Source organism: Sapajus apella, unplaced genomic scaffold (genome assembly GCF_009761245.1).
Source record: "Sapajus apella isolate SASKATOON/1434 unplaced genomic scaffold, GSC_monkey_1.0 scaffold15, whole genome shotgun sequence".
NCBI classification, from domain to species: domain Eukaryota; kingdom Metazoa; phylum Chordata; class Mammalia; order Primates; family Cebidae; genus Sapajus; species Sapajus apella.
The window spans coordinates 17,821,538-17,834,957 of record NW_022436955.1 but is presented as its reverse complement, the minus strand read 5'-3'; the positions used below and the strand labels follow the sequence as shown (position 1 = coordinate 17,834,957).

The following is a 13,420-nucleotide window of genomic DNA, read 5'->3' as shown; positions in this document are numbered from 1 at the left end:
AATTTGAAATGGAAAAAGATGAGATACAGTAAAATGTTTAGCATTTGACAATACTGTCATGGTTATTTGGGAAGAGACTTGTTTATAAGGAAATGTATACCTGGCAGAACAAGTAAGTTTTCAAATAAAAGTTAAAGACATTCAAAAGATCTAAATGGTTATCTGAACGTCTTTTGGAAGAAAATCTATTTCTTGCTCAATTGTGGGACATCTGACTTTGCATTAGATAAAGTAAGGAAATATTCTGCAGCTTGTATTTATAATTTTTCTGGCTTTTGTAAAGAAATGGCTGAGCATGATGGCTCACGCCCATAACCCCAGCACTTTGGGAGGCCAAGGCAGGTAGACCACCTGAGTTCAGGAGTTCAAGACCACCCTGGCCAACATGGCAAAACCCCGTCTCTATTAAAAATATAAAAATTAGCTGGGTGTGGTGGCGCACACCTGTAATCCCAGCTACTAGGGAGGCTGAGGCAGAAGTGCTTGAGCCTGGGAGGCAGAGGTTGCAGTGAGCCGAGACTGTGCCACTGTGCTCCAGCTTGGGCAACGGAGTGAGACTCAGTCTCAATTTAAAAAAAAAAAAAAAAAAAAAAGGAAGAAAGAAACGACATATCAGCTGCAAGGGGGTCAGTAAGGAGACATTCTTTCATTGGTTTGATGTACACATAGAATAAAGTGTTGTTTTAATTTTAGAATACAAAATGTAATGACCAAGCAATAGTGACTTAATTCATAAAAACAGTGATATGTATTTGCCTAGATTCTAACATTGTCCTTTGAATCCCTGGGTCCATTTGTGCTTCTAAGGAGCCAGGTGGCCCGTGATTCCTTCAGTTAGAACTAAGCTTTTTTCGTATCTACTTTCAGTTTGACCTTATGTGTTTCATTGGTTAAATTTGGCATTCATCATGGTGTAAGTTTATTCAGCAAATATTAATTAGTGCCTGCTGTGTTCCATTCACTCTTCTAGACACTCAGGATACTGTGGTAAGCAAGGCAAAATTCCCAGTGCTCTTGGAGCTTTATGATACATGGTGGCCAGGTTCCACTTCTTTTTTCTAAAAAACTATTGTTGTTGTTGTTGTTTTTTGAGGTGGAGCATCACTCTGTTGCCCAGGCTGGAGTACAGTGTGGCATGATCTCGGCTTACTGACTACAACCTCCGCTTCCTGGGTTCAAGTGATTCTCCTGCCTCAGCCTCCGGAGTAGCTGGGATTACAGGTGTGCACCACCACACCTGGCTAATTTTTGTATCTTTAGTAGAGACGGGGTTTCACCATGTTAGCCATGCCAGTCCCGATCTCCTGACCTCAGGTGATTCCCCAGCCTTGGCCTCCCAAAGTGCTGGGATTACAGGCATGAGCCACTGCACCCGGCCTAAAAACTCACTTACTGATGGTAGCTGAGAGATCAGAGCTTTTACTTACGTTTTTGTTTTTGAGGAGGGAGGAGAAGAAATCTTGTTTATCTTTCCTATTTTCTTCAGATCTTCCTCACTGCTTGCTTCCATGTCATTCCTAATCCACTTTTTATATGTCTCTGTCTTCCTTCTAAAAGGTACATTTGGTCGTGTCACCCCTAGTTTCTCGTCATGGACTTCCCATTATTCTTAGGTTAATGTTCAGTCGTGGCTTACAAAGGCTTTCTGATCTGGCTTGGCCCGAGGCTCCTGGGTCAGTCCTCCATTGGACTTCTGGTTCCTTCCACCCCTTGCTTCCATGCATGCAGTGTCAATTGCCTAAAATAGTCTTCAGTGTACCCTTGAATCTGGCTAACTGCTGCTAGCTTTCAGGTTTCATCTTAGATAGCATTTGCTTTTTTTTTTTTTTTTTTTTTGAGACGGAGTTTCACTCTTGTTACCCAGGCTGGAGTGTAATGGTGCGATCTTGGCTCACCGCAACCTCTGCCTCCTGGGTTCAAGCAGTTCTCCTGCCTCAGCCTCCCAAGTAGCTGGGATTACAGGCACGGGCCGCCATGCCCAGCTAATTTTTGTATTTTTAGTAGAGACAGGGTTTCACCATGTTGACCAGGATGGTCTTGATCTCTTGACCTCGTGATCCACGCGCCTTGGCCTCCCAAAGTGCTGGGAGATGGCGTTTTCTATGATAACTCTTCCCTGACCAAACTTCCCATCCCTCCCCAGTTTGGGGTACTCCTCCCCTAAACTGCTATGGTACCCAGTGATGCCATTAGCCAGTTACTTGATCATACTCCCTGCCATTGACTGTGGCTACCGCTGGGTAGTCTTTGTCCTCATGTTATCCCCCAGTTCTTAACTCTGTCTGGAGCATAGTACGTACTCAGTAAACGTTTGCTTGTTTCATCTAATAGCCTATCCGCGAAATGCTTTGCCAAGCAGATATTTAACTGAATCAGTGACTGAGTGACTGATTTTTTTCATCTTGGAGTATATACCAGTCAGAGAGGAATATACCCCCCTCCAAAAATATGTATATACATATGTCTTCATGTTCTACATCATCTACATTTTTCGTTTGGCCTCATGTGTTGCATTGGTTGAATTTGTCATTCATCATGTTGTAAGTTTATTCAGCAAATATTAATTAGTGCCTGCTGTATTCCATACACTCTTCTAGACACTGAGGATACTGTGGTAAGCAAGGCAAAATTCCCAGTGCTCTTGGAGCTTTATGATACATGGTGGCCAGGTTCCACTTCTTTTTTCTAAAAAACTGTTGTTGTTGAGGTGGAGCGTCACTCTGTTGCCCAGGCTGGAGCACAGTGGCATGATCTCAGCTTACTAACTACAACCTCTGCCTCCTGGGTTTAAGTGATTCTCCTGCCTCAGCCTCTGGAGTAGCTGGGGTTATAGGTGTGCATCACCACATCTGGCTAATTTTTGTATTTTTAGTAGAGACAGGGTTTCTCCTCTATAGAGTCTCTGCTTTGTCTCTCCAACTGAACAATTTAAAGGCTAATTTTTGCTACTTTTCAGAAATTGGATCACTTATCAAAATCTTTTTATGGAAGCTTTGAAGTAATATTTAGTAATATTTAGTCGTTCCCTGTGAGTAATAATGGCTTTAGATATTTTCTAGTGTAAGATGTGTTAAAACAGTGGTATAAAGTGGACCTTATGGTGTATGTGTCAAATGTTTTAAGGGAATGAAGAGGCTGGGCACACTGGCTCATGCTTGTAATCCCAGCACTTTGGGAGGCCAAGGTAGGGGAATTGCTTGAGGCCAGGAGTTCAAGACCAGCCTGCAATATACTGAGATCCCATCTCTACAAACAAATTTTTCAAATGAATAAATGAAGACAGATATGCCTAGAAACTAGAGCCTGTTCGACTCCTCTGGGGAAACATCTATGAAAGTAGTGATGCTTGTGAGATCTGAGACTAAATCCACCAAATCTGAGCTTCTGGATTAGACTTTTGGTTTAAGCAGAATTAAGTTTATACAGCCTATTTATATTTTCCTTGGAAACCTTACCAAGGATCTTAATTTTTCATTTTTTTCTTGACTGTTTAATGATTTCTAATATATAGCTTTAAAAATTGTCCTTTAGTAAAAATGACAAAAGTATATCTGAATAGTCATTGTTTTATTTTGCTTTTCTCCCCTTTAATCTAGGAACGTAATGGCATTTTATCCTACTTTGTTATCTGACATGAATATGCTTTGTCTGGTTCTGTTTAATTGGCTTTTGTCATTTCAAGTAATAATGATAATAAATTTCATATTATTCTAACTGGAGTTTTGTTTTGTTTTGTTTTTCCTCTCTTATCTAGTTGTTGTGGAATTATAAGCTGAACCTAACTACAGATCCCAAATTTGAATCTGTGGCCAGAGAGGTTTGCAAATCTACCATAACAGAGGTAAGTTGTGAACGAATTTTGGAGGTGGCTAATGGCTTAGAAGAGAAAATTACATCTGTTGACCAGACTAGCCCTTATGAGAAGAATGACTCAGTTACTTTTCTTAGAATTCAGATCTGTCTTGGTTGAAAGAGGGTTGGGGGGCGTAATTAGACTCTTTTTGTTAATGTCCACCTACACTTACATTAGGATACTATTGATTAAGGCAGTTGGAAATCAGGTTCTATTGGTCTCCAAACAGCAAATGAAAGTGCTGAGGTAGTAAGTGCTACTCTCACACGTGGGACAACTTGTTGTGTGTGAAGCATATCAGCACGGTTAAAAGAGGCCTGTCAGCATTCCTGTTTTGACTGTGCAGTTGAATCAGTTGAACCACAGAGGTATATACTTAAAATAATAGGAATTAGTGTCAAAAAGGTTAAGATTTTTTAAATCATTTAAAAATAATTGGCCCAGTGTAAACAACAATATTAATAATAAAAATGAAAGTTGTGGTACTTGAAATGTCTTTTTTTAGGGTTTTATTTATAGAAACTCCAGCAAGCCAGAGTTTCTGAATACTGGAACATGAGAATCACAGAGAAAACAGTTGCTATTTTCCACCCCGGAATTAACAGTCATAGATCTCGCACCATATTAATCTGTCCCTCAGGCTGGTCCTATTGATCAATTAAGTCAGGGCCACATTCTTCAGAGCGCTTTTTTTTTTTTTTTTTTTTTTTGAGAGAGAGTTTCTCTCTTTTTTCCCCGAGCCTGGAGTGCAATGGTGTGATCTCGGCTCACCGCAACCTCCGCTTCCCAGGTTCAGGCAATTCTGCCTCAGCATCCCGAGTAGCTGGGATTACAGGCACGCGCCACCATGCCCAGCTAATGTTTTGCATTTTTAGTAGAGACGGGGTTTCACCATGTTGACCAGGATGGTCTCGATCTCTTGACCTCATGATCCACCCACCTCGGCCTACCAAAGTGCTGGGATTACAGGCTTGAGCCACCGCGCCTGGCTCTTCAGATCTCTTAAAGAAGACCCTGTCTCATCCAGATAAGCCATCAGCCGATTTTCCTCATGTCATTATGGAGTCTCATAGAACCTGTTTTCTCAAACCTTCTAATCCTGGATCAGAGATGTTTTATTCTTTTAAAGCAGTGACCCTTCATGTTTACCCTGGGGCTTCCGAGCAGAAAGGCATATCTTTGGAAAATTGATCTTCAGCTTCTAGCTTTAATTTTCTACATCTCAAACTCCCTTAGCTAGCTATACGACTAAACCTCTACTTTTAAAATATCAAGGGCAAAAGTGTTTGCTTAATAACAAAACTCAATACAAAGAAATTAGTCCCAGGCTTGAACTTCAAATGTTTGTATTTTCCCTCTGTATTGTGGTACTATACAATTATTAGTTTTTTTATGTTTTTGAGATGGAGTTTCACTCTATAGTCCATGTTGAAGTGCAGTGGTGCCATCTTGGCTCACTGCAACCTCTGCCTCCCGGGTTCCAGCAATTCTCCTGCCCCAGCCTCCCAAGTAGCTGGGATTACAGGTGTGTGCCACCACAGCTGGCTGATTTTTGTATTTTTAGTAGAGACAGGGTTTTGCCACGTTGGCCAGGCTGGTCTTGAACCGATCACATGCCTGGCCATAGGTAGTTTTTTTTGAGAGACACATTGGGAGAGATATGGAGACACACACACACATATATGTTTCTTTTGCCCCATTTTGTGTCACCATTAAATGCATACCAGCTTGATTGCCCTGGGGATATTTAGTTGAATAAAAATAAATATATATATATATATATTTTTTAAATATATTAAATATAGTTTAATAAAAAAATATATTTTTTTTTCACTAGAATAATTTCACTCTTTGCATTACGCTGGCATCCATATAATGTGTCTATCATGATTGTCCTCTGTGACCTTTTTGGGTGTTTTGGTTTTGTAAAAGATTAGCGTTAGCAAAGACGCTTCTCCCTCTCAAAGGAAGTTTATGTTGTAGTCAGTGAAATTAAATATCAGGAAGAAAACAGTTGCCAACAAGACATTTCATTCTAGATTTTCCTTTTATCGTCTTTCTTAAATTTGGAATCCTACTCCCAGGGAGAAAAACAACATCACAGGAATACCTGCAAACTATTAATACAAGCCAAACTTAGTCTTCAGGACTGAGCTAAATCCTACCTGCTTTCCTCCTGGCTCCTGTCAGAAAATAGAGGAACTGCAGCATTTTGCTAATGGTACCTTGTCAATCTGCTCCCCAGCCACTTTATAGTTTACTTCTATTCTTAAATATGTTGATGATGATTTAGTGCCCCTTTTTTCTGTTAATCTTAGAAGTTTAATAAGATAGAAGGAAAAAGTGCTATCCAACAGAATAAAGAAAGGTGCAGACTTCTCATTCAAACACCGTGCCCTGTTATAATAGGAGTAGGTGCCACATCTCTGTGTTTCAGTGAAATCTCAACTGATTGTAGCTAAAATTTACATTTAGCTTCTTATTGAGGCTGCAGTTCAAAATGTGCTCTTGGTTTTCTTAGAGGTGTTTTAAAACTTTTGGTTGCCCAGTATTAGGGCCTGGAAAAATGTTCTGTTTCATTAAGTGGGTGCCTGCCACTAGTCCTGTTTTTTATCCAGTGTTTTTTCTGTGGTTGAATTAAAAGTGCTGGGATTTTCAAGCATCTATTCCTCTTTCAGTTTTCAAACTTAACTCTGTTTCGTTAGGGGAAAAAAAACTTTTCCAGGAAATAGAGTCCTGGCCCTCTTTTTTTTTTTTTTTTTTTTAATTTTGAGACGGTGTCTTGCTCTGTCACTCAGGAGGCTGAAGTGCAGTGGCATAATTTTGGCTGATTGCAGCCTCCGCCCTCTAGGTTCGAGTCATTATTGTGCCTCAGCCTCTTAAGTACCTGGGACTATAGATGTGCGCCACCACATCCAGCTAATTTTTGTATTTTTAGTAGACAGACACAGAGTTTCGCCATTTTGGCCAGGCTGGTCTCAAACTCCTAACTTCAACTGATCCATCCACCGCGGGCTCCCAAAGTGCTGGAATTACAGACATGAGCCACCACACCCAGCCATGACCTTCTTTTTAGGCATCACAAAAACTTTCTTGGCGTTAAACTAAAAGAATTGCGTTCATCTTAACTGTTGAAAATCACCACTGCCTCTGAAGCCAATGTGAGACCATTTACTAAATTCTCAAGTTTGCTTCTTTAAAAGTAAATACAACTGGCTGGGCACGGTGGATCACGCCTGTAATCCCAGCACTTTGGAAGTCCGAGGCAGGTGGATCATGAAGTCAGGAGAGCTAGACCATCCTGGCCAACATGGTGAAACCCCGTCTCTACTAAAATACAAAAAAAAATTAGCCAGGCATGGTAGTGCACAGCTACTGCAGAGGCTGTAGTCCCAGCTACTGTGGAGGCTGAGGCAGGGGAATCACTTGAACCGGGGAGGCAGAGGTTGCAGTGAGCCGAGATCACGCCACTGCACTCCAGCCTGGCGACAGAGCGAGATTCGGTCTTAAAAAAAATAAAAATAAAAAAAGTAAACACAACTTTCTGTTTTGAGCTGAGTTATTTTTGTGGTCCGGATTTGATACTGGAGTTAGAGGTGAAGAGACTCATTTTCCTGTAGGATATTATTCATCTGTGGTGTGTCCTTTGTGCAGCACCTTTTGGAAGAGGAGATTGTTTGTTTTGCACTATGGGCATGCTTATGATAGGTAGCCTAATGGGGAGAATGGTCTCTGTTGGTTTTAAAGTACGAATAAAACATTCTTTCTTGTTTATATTCAAAATAAACATTCCCATTTAACTCCTTCCTTTTGTCAGAATTGCCACTTCAATTTGTTTTAATTTCCCCACATGCAATAGGCTTTTTTCCAAACAACCTTCTCTGTTTTATAATTCAAGCTTATAATTCTATTAGTAGGTTTTACTTTTGCCTGAATTTCAGCATTTTGGGGCTAGTTTGATTTATTAGCGTTTTGTGGTTTGGAATGCACTTTGCAGGAACACTACCATGCAGAATCACTCTGTGCTTGTTCCACTAGATCATATGTCTAAACCACCCAAACTAGGTTTGCAGTGGCCTTCCCAGACTTCTTGCTCAACTGCACTGAACATTGTTTTAAACATGTTTCTGTCCCAGACCACAGTGGTTAAGTTTGGATTCTACTAATTTCAAAAACACATGTTCAATCCATAATTAATTCAGAACTCATTAATGTGATGTCAAGAAGTAGGCCTGGTGTGGTGGCTCACGCCTGTAATCCCAGCACTTTGGGAGGCCAAGACGGGCAGATCACCTGAGGTCAAGAGTTTGAGTCCAGCCTGGTCAACATGACAAAACCCCAGCTCTACTAAAAATACAAAAATTAGCCAGACGTGGTGGCGCAAGCCTGTAGTCCCAGCTACTTGGGAGGCTGAGGCAGGAGAATCACTCGAACCCAGGAGGCAGAGGTGCAGAGAGCCCAGATCATGTCATTGCACTCCAGCCTGGGTGACAGAGCAAAACTCTGCCTCAAAAGATAAAAAATTAAAATAATGTAATGTCAAGAAGTAATACTACACCTTCCCTCCTCTCTCTCTCTGGCCATTAGGTTTACCTAACAATAATAGTTTGCTGTGTAGCGTGGTTTGGGATGTGCAGCTAGACTTCACTTCTGCACCTGTTTGTCAGACCTTCCTCCCTAGATTCATCCCCTCACCGTCCATTGCATTCTTTGTGTGGTTACAAGGACTTGTCCATAGGATCATGGCAAAGCTGTAGATGTTAACAGCTCTTTTCACTCCATTTAGAAGTGAGCATTACCTAAGCATTTGGATGTGTATGTAATTTCTTGCAAAACACATTAATCAGGTTTTTCTAGAAGGCACAACAATCTGAGTAACGATGACACAGTATTTTTCTTTAAAATGAATGTATCCCTAAATGTTTTCCTTGGATATATTCCTAAGAATTTTTCTTTATTTTCTCCAAAGTAAAGAATTAGGAAATCAACAGGAAAATGTCAGACTTTTTCTCTTTCATAAATATTGCTTGATACAAGCACGGAACACTTTTGTAAAACAGCCACTTTATTTTGAGCAGATTAAAGAATGTGCTGATGAACCAGTTGGAAAAGGGTACATGGTTTCCTGCTTGGTGGATCACCGAGGCAACATCACTGAGTATCAGTGTCACCAATACATTACCAAGATGACGGCCATCATTTTTAGTGATTACCGTTTAATCTGTGGCTTCATGGATGACTGCAAAAATGACATCAACATCCTGAAATGCGGCAGTATTCGGCTTGGAGAAAAGGTATCTAATACTGCATTGGCTTCAACAAAGGGTCTTAAAAATTTGGTGTGTGAAAAGCTTTTATAACTGACATGGAAAAAAATTAGGACTGGAGTGACCTTAAGTTGAAATTAAAGAAACTTGTCCAGACAGCCTAAAAGCTAAGGCTGGTGTACAGTGCATTTCATGTGTTTGTAGTGAAATATTTCAGTACTATATGGGAAGCAGAGGAATTAATACCTGCAAAGAGTGGTGTTATTTTCACAATATTAGACTAATTGCTGGTTACCTATAAAATGTCTCTGGCAATGGGAGACACCTGAGTTCTGTTTTTTGTTGGTTTTTTTTTTTTTTTTTTTTTTTTTAAGACAGAGTCTGTCTTTGTTGCCCAGGCTGTAGCGCAGTGGTAGGATTTCTGTTCACTGCAGGCTCTGCCTCCTGGGTTCAAGCGATTCTCCTGCCTCGGCCTCTTGAGTAGCTGGAACTACAGGAATGCACTACCATGCCTGGCTAATTTTTGTATTTTTAGTAGAGATGGGGTTTCACCATGTTGGCCAGGCTGGTCTCAAACTCTTGACCTGAAGTGATCTGCCCGCCTCAGCCTCCCAAAGTGCTGGGATTACAGGTGTGAGAGCTATCCCCCGCCCCAGCCGAATTCTCTAATCTTTCCCTGAGTATACCTCATGGTTACTATAAAAAACAATTACTTAGCATACTGGCTGCTGTCCATCTATAAAATATTAGAAAATTTTAAGATATGTGAAGATACTTCTAGTTTGTTGGAAGAAAGGTCTTCTCTAAGTAGGATGTATTATTAACTTTCATCTCAGAGGAACTGATTTTAGTAAAGACTGGAAAGAATATAACTACCTAGGTAGTTTCTTCCACAGTTATATCTGATCTTATTTTTGGACTTAATCTGCTGAACAGAAGGTCACAATAGAAATTTGGCCAGGTTTATTCTGAGTTTGTTTGCTCACCAAAAGTGAAAAAAACTCATGAAAAGTAATGGATGCCAGTGGGAGAGGGAGTCTGAGACCTCCGGCATCAGCTATTAATTGCTGCTGCTCATTAATCTGCTGTTCAGGAAATATGATCGGAAATAAAACCCATTTGTCCCTTTGCCGTCTATTTGTTCATAGTTGGCAGGCGTGTCACTGATAAAGGGGACATGGTGTTAGGATCCTGGAACTGAGCACACGGTTCAAATGCAGAGTTTCTTGCTGTGTATTGTCTGGCTGTCACCGAAGCCTTGATGCCCTTTACTTATTATCAGCACAGGGCCTGATCCCTTATCAGAGGGTGCTGCTGAGTTGGTCTTGAAAACTCTGTGAGCTTGGCATAAATCTTTCAGGCAAGTAAAGAAAAGGCAGCTTTAATAAAGAACACAGTGTTTTCTTTCCCAGCAGACTCTAAAAATGGCACAAAAGCACTTAAGTCATTCTGATGATTCAGGAAGCTCCTCTGACTTTTTTTAGGATGTTGAAAATTATACCCAATTCCAAACCTGACTCCTTTTGAAATATCCACATGGCGTTCCAAACATACTTTTCAGGAATCAGCGATGAGGCTTTTTCACCCTCATGATGTGTGCTCCATGCAGTAAAACCAAGGGTTTAAGCCCCTCTGTGGAGTAGTTCTTGCCTGGTAACCACCAAGGTAGCCCCCCATTAGCCTCCCTCTAACTCTCTAAATTGTCACCTGCGTATATGAGTTTTAGTAAGTCTGTAGTGACTGAAACAATTGCAGAAAATAGTACTGCTGGAGCCAAAAGCATGGCAGAATTGTTTATTCAACTTAGATAAAATAGCAAAAATTGTTTCTATGGACCAAAGATAGAAATGACACTTTTGTCATTTAATCTTTCATTATGGCTACTAGTTAGGTGAAATTTCAGTTTATCCCAGGTCACTATGCCAGCATCAAAGGCTTTCTTATATTTGGGGGACAGTGAGATGAACTCACACTTGAACTTGAAAAAGCCTCTTCCTTCCTCTGTCATTTGCTCTGTGCTACAACCAAGTTTAAAAAAAGAGGAAGGCATGTGCTCAGCTCTTCTGTTCCTTTTCTAACTGTAGTTTCTCCTCTTAAGCCAGTTATTTAGATAGAAAAATTATCCTGAAAATTAACGAAGTGGCTTCTGAACACAGAAAACAACAGGCTTGTCAGTTTCAAATTTGCTGCCACTGAAGCTTGAAACTCTTCTATGACTGGTTGTGACCTCACCTCCTCCATAGGTCAGAGGAGAGGAGTCATGGTTAATCTTTTTGTACCTTGCCTTTGTGTGAACACATAAATGTAATGATTTCAAAACTATGATTTTTTTCAAAATGTTAAATTTTAGAGCAAAGAAGATATATTAATAAAGCCTTTAGCATTTTCTATAGTAATAAATGTTGTTAAAATGAAAGGACAGATTTCCAAAAGTGAAGGTTTAAATGATTTACGTCATCTGAAGAAAAGGAACGTGGTTTCCAACAAAGGAACTTCACTGTGGACATGTGCAACAGTATTAGTGCTTTTATGCTTTTCTCTCAGTAGCTGTATCATTTGTTATTTCCTGCTTCTAACCAGTTAGTTTGAGTAACTCTGATAATCCTTTTTCCTTTATCCACTGAGGTAGATCAGAGAAGACAGCAGAAGCATTGTAATAGAGAATGGTTTATAGCAGAGATGAAAACCTAGTTCTTGCCTGCTATTGAGAAGTTAGTGTTAGCCTCTGTTGTAGTTTGAGTTTTTTTTTGTTTTTGTGTTTTTTTCATGGGGGTCGTTGTTCTTAAAGGACAAAGAGTTGAGGAAGAAAAAATACTGCCTATCAGACTTCTAAAAATGGATCAAGGCATTGGCAGTTTTTAGGCAGATGTTTTTCTACCATAATAAAATTAACAAAAATTTATTTTAAGCTCATTTATAGGATAATTTATTGCTCATATGCCAAGCCTGTGTATAAATAACTTTTTAAACCTAAGTGGTTTTATTGTCTCATAAGGTGCAGGTGTGCAGTTCACCTCACTTACTTTATCCATGCAGTCTTCGTTGTCAGATATTTGTATGCATTTCGGTTACAAACTCAAATGGGATGCCCTAAAAAGCTCAGAGACTCTGAGGAACTCCTGAAATACCATTATTTGAAAAAAGTATCTATCTGAAAGTTACAATGAATGGAAACATCTAGTAGAAGTATTTTTATGAACTAATACCAGTATGTGGTGCTACACACATTCACACATTGCTTATCAATGAGGATACAATGAGGATACGAGGACACATTCTGAAAAATGTGTTGTTAGGCATTTCATCACTGTGTGAATATCATAGAGTACACTTACGCAGACCTAGATGGTGTAGCCTACTACACACCTAGGCTATGTAGTGTAGCCTGTTGCTTCTAGGCTACAAACCTGTACAGCATGTGGCTATGCTGAAAACCTAGAGGTATGTATAACACAATTATAGTATTTATGTATACAAATACATATAGACATAGGAAAGGCACAGTAAAAAATACAGTATTCCATTGTTGGGTGTAGTGGTGCATGCCTCTAGTCTCAGCTACTCGGGAGGATGAGGCAGGAGGATCACTTGAGCCCAGGACTTTGGGACTGCAGTGAACTGTGATCCCCTCTGCTGCCCTCCAGCCTGGGCGACAGGGCAAGACCCTGTCTCATAAATAAATAAATAAATAAATAAATAGAAGAGTTAAAAAAAAAAAAAAAAAAAAACAAGTTTTAGGAGGAGTTTTATAGACTCTACCCACTCACCCAGATTAACCCCAGGTCTAGATAAATAAACAATAACTGTTAGCTAGGCACTTTGTGTTCTACAACTCAAATGAGGTAGTTAACTCCTGTGAGCCTCTGTTCATTCATGTACCCAGTAGATAGCAGAGCTGTATTCTTTCTTTGTATGTATGTTAGGAGATAAAATGAAAGTTTTCATGGAAACACTTGGAAATTAAGGGGCTATAGAACATATCCTATTATAATAAAATAGGAAAAAATACATTCTTTGATTAATTTGAAATTTTGTCTGAAGTAGATGTTAACCCCTACTTAGTTTTAGGAATGATCATCTCCTCCTCCTCCTCCTCCTCCTTCTCCTCCTCCTTCTTTCTTCTTCTTCTTCTTCTTCTTCTTCTTCTTCTTCTTCTTCTTCTTCCTTCTTCTTCCTTCTTCTTCCTTCTTCTTCCTTCTTCTTCCTTCTTCTTCCTTCTTCTTCCTTCTTCTTCCTTCTTCTTCCTTCTTCTTCCTTCTTCTTCCTTCTTCTTCCTTCTTCTTCCTTCTTCTTCCTTCTT

At 39.9% G+C, this 13,420-nt stretch overlaps 1 protein-coding gene across 2 annotated transcripts in view; it reads left to right on the top strand.

Annotated features, from left to right (window-relative positions):
- The window catches only part of GLG1 (golgi glycoprotein 1), a 165,119-nt gene that overhangs the window by 102,658 nt on the left and 49,041 nt on the right, over positions 1–13,420 (top strand). For both annotated transcript variants that reach the window (XM_032283873.1, XM_032283872.1), the window contains exons 3-4: positions 3,755–3,841; positions 8,932–9,147. In XM_032283873.1, coding sequence (XP_032139764.1) covers positions 3,755–3,841; positions 8,932–9,147 — 303 coding nt within the window. The remainder of the gene's footprint in view (positions 1–3,754; positions 3,842–8,931; positions 9,148–13,420) is intronic.